Below are 12,368 nucleotides of genomic sequence, written 5' to 3' on the forward strand. Positions count from 1 at the left end.
AATGTTTGGCCACACAGGAATAGAAAAGCAAACAGATTTATTATTATTTCATGAAGCTGAAACAGCAAACCTGTTTGGAAACTATCGTGGCGTTACACACCCAGCAGATGCAGCACAACATTGAAATTCTTTCAGAGTCCTGTTTCAGTTAACCCGATGAATTACAATCAGTCTGTAACTCAAGTTACTGTACAGTCAGAAAAGCGTTTTATCCAAAAGCAGATTCTAAACCAATGACCATTTCCACTCCACCCATGTTTGTGACAGTGCTACAGTAGAAATAGTCATTTGATCTTTTAATATAAAATATTAAAGAATATATTGAGCCAAAAAACCTTGTTTTGTTTGTAGATTTTTTTAGATTAAGGCAGGTTTTCAATAAACAGTCTCATCTTGGATGAATGGTGCTGAGGGTTCTTTGTGAGCAATCCAGCTGTCATATTTATAAGAGCTAATTTCAAGAGCACAGGCTGTTCACAGCATTACATAGGAAATGGAACAATGCACATTGTCGACACAGCCTGACACACAGTTTCGGAGGACTACGTAAACCAGGCCGTCCTGCCCTTTTGTGGGTTTGAGGCGGGTTAAGCATCTCTTCTGTTCTCTAATAGCAGCATGCGGGCAGCAACGCAGAGCCGAGAAAGCAGCCTGGTTCAGCAGCATCGCTCCTGATCACAATCATGCGGCAGCATTGCTCGGGATGTGCTGCCATGGCAACCGTCTTCCACTGACCCAGTGATGGGCTGCCTTGTGTGTCAGTGTGGTAGCTACTGGGTGGATGTATGTTGGGAGGATGTGTGTGTGTGTGTGTGTGATGTCAACTGCTTGAGAGGAATGGAGACACTAAGGAAAGCAGAGAGCGATAGCCAGAGGAAAACAGCTATGAACAAAACACAGTAAACCATTGATTAGGCCGTTCTATAATTAGCTCTTTGGTGGGACCTGCAGACAGCCTATAAAGCTGTTTGTATTTCCATCGACATAATGGGATTCAGAGGACTGACAGGGTCACCAGTTGTGATTAGTAAACCTGTCCTAATAAATTCAATAAATTATATACAACACAATTGTTACCCTTCTAATTGATTTTAACACATATAAACTACACATGCACACCCACAGCCTGCCTAGTGCTGAATGTATGCCAAATCTATCTTTGCCTATGTTTCTCTGTAAGGTAAACAAGCCCTCGGTTTAATTTGCTCCTCTGGCAATGTCATTTCCATGGCAACCATAACAAAACCTTCCCGTTCTAGAGGGTGCATCTGTTAAAGGCGTGTACAGTATGAAAGTGTTGGAATAATTAAGAGCCTCATGCATGGGAGTTACATATGTAGAAAAGATTGCATTCTATAATGCACAAAGGATTTGCTGCAGTCATCTGATCCCAGATCTGTGCCTCAGGCAGCCTGCATTCAATTTCCCTTTCCTGTCTGTATTGGAACATTTCTTAGTCACTGAGTGCTTCCCTGACTATTCAAGCCTCACACATTTTTTGACCCACTTAAACCCATCTGCACAAAAACTGGTCCTTGCCCTTGCTGCTCCGGCTCTCTGCGGGCTGTTGGTATTACACTTTAATGAAGCAACTGCTTCAGGTCACTCCTTCAAAGACTGCAACAGAGCAAAAGTGGATGAGGTTTTCTGGATTTCTGGAAAAATACAAGCTTGATTTTAAAATATGTTTTTGACGCCAATTTTATTAATAATTTTACTTTTTTTTCCCCAGAGTGGCTGACGCTGGAGTAATAATGGAAAAATCTGTTCTTGAATATGCTCTAGCATCTATTACTGTGCAGCGTACACAGAGCACACACTCTCCCGCAGTCACCACCTTAAAAACATCTGGGGTCAATATGGTGCTCTCATTCCCCAGCAATGGTCAGCACAATACTGACTCGACAAGGCTCCCCCCAACGCCAAATGTGCCTCCACCTTTACCAGTGTCCTCAGCCCTGTGAATAATGGACCATTACAGCGGCACCCCGGGGAGCATGAATCATCCATGTATCATGTCTGCGTGTGGTCGTCTGGGTGTGCAGTTTAAATTCCACCAGTGTTTAACACTCAGCCCCAGGTGGAAAATGTGAAACAGGGTCACCCAGTAATATGTTTAAAAGTGTGAATCATATGGTACCTATTTGCTGTTAAGCCTGTATGTTTGTTGATGTTGGTACAGAAAAGGCTGATTATCTGATTTAGCTAAACTATCGCTAATGTGGTCCGCTTGGTTGAGGCCTTTTGCATCCGTATACGTGGACTGATTTTATTTTGAATGTGCACACAAAGAAGCATCATTCAGATAGAAAGCAGTTTAGGTGCAATATTAAGTGTTATCATCAACTGGTGCATAAAAACAGAGTGCAGGACAAAACTTAAAATATTAAATAAATATAAAACATTGATATGATAATATTATAATAATACGATGATAGTAGCAAATCGAAGCAAGTGTTTGCATGACCGCTCTCCGCGGCCGTTTAGCTGAGGAGTTGGTGAAGCAGCACCACATCATACCAGGTGCCCTGTAAGCCACTTGGTATGTTAAAAAAATATTATTTTTTCTCTTTTTTACACACCCTACTCTTAACCTCTGCTCTCCGCGCTGTACAGTCTCTTGCCAAGAACCACTTAATATATCACTTCTTGCAATTTATAGTATGTTTTTTAGTTTTGTTTTCGTCTTTGTTTTTTTTGTCTTTGCTTACTTTTTACTTGTCCAATATATCCATTCTTTTTCAATGTTTGAACCCAAATTATTAGTTTTGTTTTGTATAAAACCTCCTGAGTCGAGGTTTATAAAAGGGTAGGCATAATAAGCCTTGGCTTCAGCCTATATGTTTTCGGTGCCACTTAAAATATTGGACCTTTTTTTTATGTTGTACTATGTTGTATCCAAATGGACCGAAATAAAAAAACTCAAATCAAATCAAAATCAACTCATAACCATAACACGAAACCACATCAGACCGTGGGTCACAGTGGAACGAGTGCATCACCTGTATTGTGGGATGCATTTGTAGGAAACAAGAATCCTTAGACTAACAGAGACTGTAGATTAATTTTCCAGTCCAATAATCAGACATCATGTCCATTGTCCTGGGTTCCACGGAGATGGAGCAACTACCATTTCCAGCAGTCGATCATGCTCAGGATGATCTCACACCCATTTGCTGTACTTCGCTGCTCTGCCATGAGGACTGTCCAATGTTACAAACTCAATGCAAATCAAAATCAGGCATAGGCAAGATCAGAGACGTGTGGCTTCTTCATCTGTAGTCTTTTTAAACGACCGATATTTAAGCAGACATAAATCACTGTTCTCTGTGCTGTGCTCTGGGATTGTCTTTCTGAAGTAATTTCCCACATTGTAGCTTTGAACTGAAGGCACACAATGGAGAAATGTCAGCTCCTCCTCTGCATCAAAGGGCTCAAAATCCAATTCCTGCTTCTTCTTCTTCTTTCTAAATGTCAAGTGCTGGCTCATTTTAATATACTGTAATAGAAAATGTACATCACACTGTGGCCATTCAAGCCAAAGCTTGAAAAAGTTGTGCCCTCTTCTGGAAAACTGATGTCATTACACCACACAGAAACAGGCTGCATAACAGAAACACAGTCCTGAATTAACGGTTCAATAATTTGACCACAGTGCTACATATAGTATAGTTTTAACTGTTTGTGGAAATGCATTCAGTATGACTTTAAGTTACTTCAGTGACACTCATAACTATATGACTAAGAGCATCTAATATTAAAAAAAAAATGATGAGAAGTAGTTTTGAATAAAAAAACAGGGTTTGATTCTGTCTTTTATATTCCCTCAAATTTTGTTTTGATGCCTTTCACCATTTAGTCCCACATGATGCAGCACATTCTACTGCACCAAAAGGAAACGGCAAGAGCCATAGATCAAAAGCCACAATGGTAAAGGTCAGACTGTGAAATTGATTTTATGCCCCAGTAAAAGCAGGACAAAAGCAAACGCTTTGAAGTCTCACTGAATCTTCATATTTACACATTGCAAATATTCCCAAATCCAGCGGTGACAGTGTTACAAAAACAGGTAAACACAAACACAGAGGATGTTTTTAAGCTATTTGATCATCTGTGCAGGTCCACTGTTACCATCCAGTGCAAACATATCTTACAGGCTTTTTGGCTGATGGCTTGTTTGGTATCCCTGTGGTTTGGCTCAGATAAACAGGGGATGTGAGCAACACAAATCCTTTTCGTACTGTAAACAATTTAGAGTGATGTGGAAAACAAAGTTCACCCTCTTCACGTCCTAAAGATTTATGCATATGGACATTACAAAAAGGAATCATCTGGTCTTGATTAGGATTACATAAAAACATCTTTGGACGAACATGTTACACTGTCTTTTCTTGTTGAACTTGAATTTAATCATTTCATTATACTTCCAGAGAGATTAAGATGTTGTAATTAGGAAACAGGTACAGGTTGGCTTAATTAATCGGAAGGAACACATTCATGAAAAATTAAGTTTTGATAATATTGTTTTGTCGGGTGTTGACACACCTTCAGGCATCAGCATTACTTTGATTCTAGAGAAATAATTTTCATTACCTATAAATCAGGGAAATTCCAAAAAATCGAAGTATCATGATTCTACAATGAGAATGTTGTTACATTTTGAAGGTTATTTAGAGTGTGTAATACCTCCATTTGATGTGCATCTCTGACTCCACAGGCCTTAGTTAGCTAAATATTAAGGTTCATTAATGTGCAGTTGGAAAGAGACAGCAAAATGTGTGTGTTTGGAATGGCTGTTAAAAGAAAAGTATGATTTCTCTGAAATGAATATGGCAGCATGGTACGTTTGCAATATCTGAGCAATCAACAAACTTCTGGGACATTTTTCTCTGATCAGACAAGCCAAGCGGAGATTTTTGGCCATCATGCACAGCATCGCATTCAACTAAACATGACCATCTTGGATAAAGCAAAACAGCATATAAGCATAAACACCTTATATTATAATATATACTACCCTACAATATGTAGCATTTATTACGTTGGCAAGAACTCCTCTCAACAGTAAAGTGTTTTACAGTCAAATTTGAGCAAAAAAGGAAACTAGCCAAAAGACAATCTTGATTTGACATTTGTTTTGCTGAAACGACATTATCTTGGTCATCTGAAGTTTTTTTTGAATTTTCTGTTGAAATAAACTTTAACTTAACATATAAATCTGAAAGCTTAAGTTTGCTTTAAATTGGGTAATGCAATAAGACAATGGTGCCAAGCACAAAAACTTGCAAAAAAAGAAAAGAATCAAGGGTGCAATGGCCAAGTCAAAATCCAGGCCGTGACCGAGTGAAATGCTTGAAAAAATGTTACATACACAATGACTGTGTAATACAATTACCTTTGTTTGACAATAGATCATTCATCACTCCAGACAAAGACATGATAATCCATCTTTTGGTATTTGGAAATAAACTTAAATGCCACTGGGCATCTAAACAAGAGATTTGCTTACTTTATTTTGGACACAAACAACAGACAAATGCAGCTTTAGAGAATATGAAAGTGAAAAGATTAAACAACACAGAAGCAGACATAACATTTATCAAACCGGCGTCTTTTATTCCATGGCTTTATCTTGTTTGTTTCATATTAAGTTTAATAGAACGTAAACCAAAGTCATCTAAAATGTATTTTAAAAACTTTCTGTATTTCTCTTGTAAAATGAAGCCTGATTTGGATAAAGAAATAGAATTGGGATACACCACAAGGGGGTAATAGGCTCTTTTTTATATATATCTGAAAATCCTTGTTATTTCCTGAAGTTCCTCATTTTTCTGTTGTACAATATATATCCTCAATGATAAGATGAAGATTATGTTTGGTTATGTACAGTGTTTTGTTGCTACATCTTGAATCTTAACTTCACCGGTTCAGTCAATGACTGAACTACTTTTGACTGACGATGTGGACAGGGTGTGGGGCCATCTTGGTCCACGTAGCGTTGACCTCCTGGAGTGGTTTACAGAGCTGAGATCATCAGAAATTACAGTGAAACTGTTCCACTACTGATGAGAGGGGGAGGGAGGCTTTCCAAGACTTCTCATGCACCACTGGAGGTCTCCGTGTCATCTGTGGGTTTGTGGTTGCAGTTGCAGCAATTACCTTACCTTGGACTGAGCTTTTCCAGCCGGGCCTCTTAAGGTAATGAATAAAGACGGAACCATTTTTTCTCAGTTAAATACCATAACCACTCCTTAATTTGGATTAAAGACCATTCAAAGGAAGGTTTATTTGAGATCTGTTATAAACATTCCTGTATTATCACCAACCCCACAAGATATCTTTATCCAAAGTCTCATCTGAATTAAAAAAGAATACTTTCCAGTTTAAAAATAAATAAATATATACATAAAAGATGTGATTGCAGTATTTATGCAAACCTTTTTAGTATTTGAACGCTATGATGAGTCATCTTACACAACTTTGCTGCAGCACAAAGACAAGCCCGCGGGTCCCGTGAGAGGTGTCTCTTCTGATTGTATTCTCCTATATGGAGAGAAGCCAGCAGCCTGCAGAATTACCCAGGGGGTATTTTAAAAGACACTCAAAGCAAGGCAATACTTGAGCTAAAATGGTACTGTAAATTCCCCATAAACCACCTCGGAAATCCACGTAATTTGAAATGTCGTTACTACCAAATAAGCTGCTGGATTTGTTTTAAATTATTCTGTAAAAAATCAAAAGGCTGATGTAAATTGACAGAGAAAATATATAAGTATTATTTAGTAGACTGTTCTAACTGATTTATTATATAAACCTGCTAAAACACACAGAAAGGCTTTCCTCTGAAGGGTTTCTTAACTTTTAAACTCTTTATTAGTAATTTCTGCTGTTTAGCCCTCTTTGTGTTGGACTTATGAGAGACAGTGTTTGTTAATGTCTGCTTCAGTCTTTTTCAAAGCTCTCTTAACATTTTAGTTGGGTTGAGGTCTGGACTTTGAATTATTCTTTTCGTTTTTGTCTGTTTTGTGGTACATTCTGCTGGAGTGTGTATGATCATTGTCCAGTCAAGCTTCAGCCATTGGACAGATCTCCACTTGATTTCTAATCGTATTGTCATGAGATTTAACATTGAATAAGTGAGGTCTAAAGAGTCCGTGATGGGTCTTGGGTTTTTTAAATATCCCTGAGCCTTGCACGATCTGACACTGGGGTGAACTTCCTGAGTTAAACAATTTGGGAAAGATTGGCAGCTGTTGTGAATATTTTCAACTCTCACGTCCACTTCTTGCTCTATAAGAGGTTGTTTGTAAATTGCCTTATAACCTTTCCCCGAGTGATGGGAAGAACAACTGTCTTGTGTTACCACATTGAATGCTTTTTGCACTGCCAAAAGCTCTGCTTTTCAAAGAAATTGACACACAAGAGCTTTAGTTGTCGGTATCTTGCTGGGACATCTCCATGTATTTCTAAAGGAGTATTTATATATTTACAGTATATAAGGAGGGCATTTAGCTATTGACACAAGGGTCTTCATTTTAGCTTTTTTTCACTCGCTAGTGACTTGGCCTTAGATTTTATGTGGTGGTTCATGTGTACTTTTAGTGGTTGCAGGCCTACTTTCCAAATCGTATGGTGTGGAAATTACTTTTTTTTGAATGTTCTCATATTAGTTTATAATAATCAGAAGTGAATGAGAGCTCTTGACTGTAAATAAATCAAGCAATGGAACATATTGGTGCAGAACAGAATTGCTTTTATTTGCAAAGTTAGGAATGAAGGTGGGGCTAAAGAAAATTACAATGTCAGGGGTTTTTGTGAACAGAGTACACTTTATGAACACTTTAATAGGTTTATGCAAAGGAAGATACAGTATTTGAATACAACAGAAACACTAATTAAATGGTTTTGTTATTAATATACATGAATATATGTAGTCATGTATTATGACTTAAGGATCAGTTAAATACGGAAGAGCAAGGGAAAAAAAATTTGAGAGTGGAAGATTTTTTTTATTGTGCACTTTGAGAAAAAAGTCATAATGTCGAGGAAAAAGTCGAAACGTCGAGATGTTGCAATACAATTTCGAGAAAAAGTTGAGATTTCGTGAATAAAATCGAAATGTCGTCCTTTTTCCTCAACATTTCAACTTTATTCACGAAATTTTGACTTTTTTCTCAACATTTCAAATTTTTTCTCGACATTTCAACTTTTTTCTCGAAATTATACTTCTACATTAATCTCGACTTTTCTACTTTTTTCTCGACATTTCGACTTTTTTCTCAACATTTCGACTTTTTTTTCGACATTTCGACTTTTTTCTCAACATTTGAGAAAAAATCATCCTCCTCTAAAATATTATTTTTATTTTTCTCCTGCCTGGCCCTAATACTCTTCCGTATGTATTGTGATTTAAGGGTCAGTTAAATACGGAAGAGTATTAGGGCCATGCAAGAGAAAAAAAATTGAGAGTGGAAGATTTTTTTTATTGTGCACTTTGAGAAAAAAGTCATAAAGTCGAGGAAAAAGTCAAAACGTCGAGATGTTGCAATACAATTTCGAGAAAAAGTTGAGATTTCGTGAATAAAGTCGAAATGTCGTCCTTTTTCCTCAACATTTCAACTTTATTCACGAAATTTTGACTTTTTTCTCAACATTTCGACTTTTTTTTTCGACATTTCGACATTTTTCTCAACATTTGAGAAAAAATCTTCCTCCTCCAAAATATTATTTTTATTTTTCTCCTGCCTGGCCCTAATACTTTATATTATGATTTAAGGGTCAGTTAAACCAGATTACTAGTTGGGAAGGTTTGTGTGTCAGTGTCCTGGTGAGTCCCAGGTCTGCGGTCTCCTCGTCATCACTTGTCTCCTCTCTTCTGGGAGGAGTGTAGCCGGGCTGCTGCTGCCCTGCTGCATACATGGCCGAGAAGGGGGTCTCTGCTCGCAGGAGGATGCCAATGTGACTCGAACTCAATACTTAAGATACGCAGTTCCCAGTCAGGAAACCAACTAACCGGAAAAGTCCCCAATGAGCGGCCGTATTTTGGTCGGGAAAGTGTCTCCGCTGCAGGCGGCGACCAGAGCGCGACGGACTCCGCACTTCACGCCGAGGTAAAGCCCAAATTATGGTCCGCGTTAAATCGACGGCGTAGGTTACGCGGAGACGCGCACCGTACGTTCTGCGGCTCTGCGTTGGTGTAACGCGGAACCATAAATCAGCCTTAACTCGCACACAACTCGTCTCTGCCGACGGCTTCAATGTGCATGACTTTGTTAGGGTTCTACATATCCTGGGTGTTATTTAACTTATCATTTATCCTTTTTTTCCTTTTATCCAACGACTCAATTCGCTGGTTTAACGTTGCAGTGTAGTTAAAAAATGAATGTCTGCCGGAATAAAGAGAGAGTCTTTTATTTTGGCAACTCACCTTGTAATTATTACGGTTTGCAACAGAGCCATCTGTTGACATTGGTTTGGCATTGGCATTTTATTGTGTGAGGAAACGACAGAATGGCATTATAATGAAGTATTCTTTCATTCAACAAGTCATGTTATTCCAAGAGCCTTTTTTCTTTCTCTTTTTTCCTCCTATTTTTTGGTTAATAGAAAAAGATGCATTGTTCTTCATGTGCTTTTAATTTGGAGTCATACTTGATGTCAAGAAATGGCTTCTACATTGAAAGGCATCTGCTGTGCAAGTCCTGCCATAGTGGCAACCACTGTGTGTGTGTGTGTGTGTGTGTGTGTGTGTGTGTGTGTGTGTGTGTGTGTGTGTGTGTGTGTGTGTGTGTGTGTGTGTGTGTGTGTATTTGATGATGCTGTTAACTCATTTACAAAGACAATGATGGGGATGTCTCCACGTTGCTGCACCAGATGTGTCCTCGTCCTCTCTAACCTTAACCATTTTTGCACTGCAACTCACAGACACAAATCAGAAAAACGTTGGAGTCGAGCCATAGAAAACAAATAAGTTAATTACTACTCTGCTAGGCTGGTGCTCTCCCACCCTCCCCCTGTCTGTTTCACCTCCGAGAGCAGACATCTTGGCTTGTAATATCAACAGCCCACAGACCTTCCTGCCCCGTAGACTGACACCCCTCCGGGGTTATTCCCGGCCCCTGTGTCGCCCAAAGACAGAAGAGGTATTGTTTGGGCGTACCACAGCCATCCCCAGTGTTAATTGTAAATCTAACAACTTTTTTTTTTCCATTTTCTTTTATCTATAATCAAACATTCTCCCTCTTGTTTAACTGCCTTTGAGGTCATGTATCTGTGGCAGTGTAACACTTAGATTAAGCAAGGCATTTCTACATCAAAACACTTCAAACCGGCGCCCAAGAAACCCTTGTCAAGATAAGCTTCTTGGTGTTTTTACAACTTGAGCTACCACTTAAATCCAGCCATGTGATTATGTCCAATTCTGAACATGTATAAGCCATTTTTGTCTCCCTGTGTTTTTCTGTGCAGTTCCATGTTCCATGCCTTTGCTAATTGCAGACTGCAGACCCGCAGAGCATTTTCAGCTCAATGTGGAAACCAAAGAAGGGGAAAAGACTAGATTCGGCTCAAGCAGTGACTCAGCTTTAAAGAGTCATATTAATTTACCTTTTCCACTGTGCCACTTCTCCGTGCGCCAACACAAATTTTATTACATCCCGTGGTTGCCAGTGGTAATGACGGGGAACATAATTATACAAAATCTCAGCTGGACTTGCATTTACCTATTGGGAGATGCTATTTTAAAACTCAGTAATGCATTATTGCTCACTTAAAGTACGTGCAAATCTTTGCTCTTCTGTCTTTAAAACCCATTAGATTTAACGGTTTTATTCTGCTGGGACGTTTTGCTCGACCGAGAAGCTCAATTTCTTGTTGCGCGCAGTGATCAGCATTTTAAATGTACTCAGATACTGTATGAATGGTTCCAGAGAGCTGATGCCAAGTGAGCAATTTCTCTTGGCCGTTTTTAAATCCCGTCCCAGCCGTCCTAACGGGAGGGGGCCAATCTGGCAGCATCTGTTTCAGGGCAACTTCAAATTCCCCGAGGGGCGGAGGGCACGCTCGGGAAGGGTTTTTGGGGGCCGTCAATCTGCTTTCCCTCATCCTGCTTCTGTAAAAAAAAAAAAAAACAACAGACCACATTTTAAATCCTGTCACATATCATCGTTTTTGTTTAACATGATTTATCAGAATATCGTGGCAAGCTTCCCTTGGAGCTGCAGTTGAGATGCTGTTAGCCTATATTTAAAAAAAATAAACTGCTCTGCTGTCACAGTGATTTATTAAACTGTGGTGAAGGTTATGTTTTTATGATGTAAAATAGCTGTCCAAATTGACCATTTTATTATGACTGCAAAAAGGGAGTTTCCCCAGAAAATTTGTAGTAGTTTGCAAAAGGACATTTCCCCTTTGTAAGGTTTGAAAACAATCAGAACTTACATTGTGAAGCAAGCTCTTAGCAAGCATTCAATCTTTGAAAAAAGTTCAGAAACAAGGAAAAAAAACTATCATAAAACAGGATTTGTTCAACTTTTACCTCTTTTTTTACCTCTTATTCTTGAACTATTCCATATTCCAGCTATGCCAAAATGAAAAAATTAGGACTTAATGCGCAGTTATCAATATATGATGGGTCTTACCACCACTCCAAGTACCTGTATTTGTAAATCTTGCTTTATGCATACTTAAAATTGGAGATTTGCAAACCATAAACAGAAGGAAGAAATTCTTTCCACTCGTGAGGATTTGATAACCATATGATGCATTAGCTGCTTTGTTTGTGGTACCTGCTTGTTTCAGCTTGGGACCATCTGCAGAGAGAGCCTAAAGCAGACAGAAGGGCACATGGGTGTTGCTTTTTCTCTTACTTTAGACACATATTTCTGCATCTTTTCAGTGCACGTTCACAAGACGGATTAATAACACACTCTTCCTGTCGCGTTGTAGTTGGGATGAGAGCAGCTCCATCAGCAGCGGGCTCAGTGATGGAGATGGCGACGGCTCGGAGAACCTCAGTTCAGAGGAGTTCAATGCCAGCTCATCTCTTAACTCCCTCCCCAACACGCCGTTGGGATCCAGACGCAACTCTTCGGTTATGGTAAGCATAAAACAACTCATCAGTGATGGGTTTTTTTGTTTGTTTGTTTTGTTTCCTTTCGTCTATTTGCAGTTCTGCGTTTTTAGTTTCAATAAATAAATAAAAAGTGACTTCTTATATGACATCTGCTCAAAGACAAGCTTGCATCGAGAAAGTAGGACAATGTTACAAGTTCTGTTTTAGTCCCATGACTATCAGTCTACACACCATTAACCATTAGCCTTGCTTTATTTAGTGCAACGTCTCTTGATGTATCTTCTGCCCTTGTGAT

The 12,368-nt window shown here is 39.0% G+C and overlaps 1 protein-coding gene across 7 annotated transcripts in view; it reads left to right on the top strand.

Annotated features, from left to right (window-relative positions):
* Positions 1 to 12,368, top strand: part of nav1b (neuron navigator 1b) — an 83,601-nt gene that overhangs the window by 44,776 nt on the left and 26,457 nt on the right. For all 7 annotated transcript variants that reach the window (XM_061726846.1, XM_061726851.1, XM_061726847.1 and 4 more), the window contains one exon: positions 11,947 to 12,097. In XM_061726846.1, the coding sequence (XP_061582830.1) occupies positions 11,947 to 12,097 (151 nt within the window). The remainder of the gene's footprint in view (positions 1 to 11,946; positions 12,098 to 12,368) is intronic.

This window comes from Cololabis saira, chromosome 8 (assembly GCF_033807715.1).
Source record: "Cololabis saira isolate AMF1-May2022 chromosome 8, fColSai1.1, whole genome shotgun sequence".
NCBI lineage: Eukaryota > Metazoa > Chordata > Actinopteri > Beloniformes > Belonidae > Cololabis > Cololabis saira.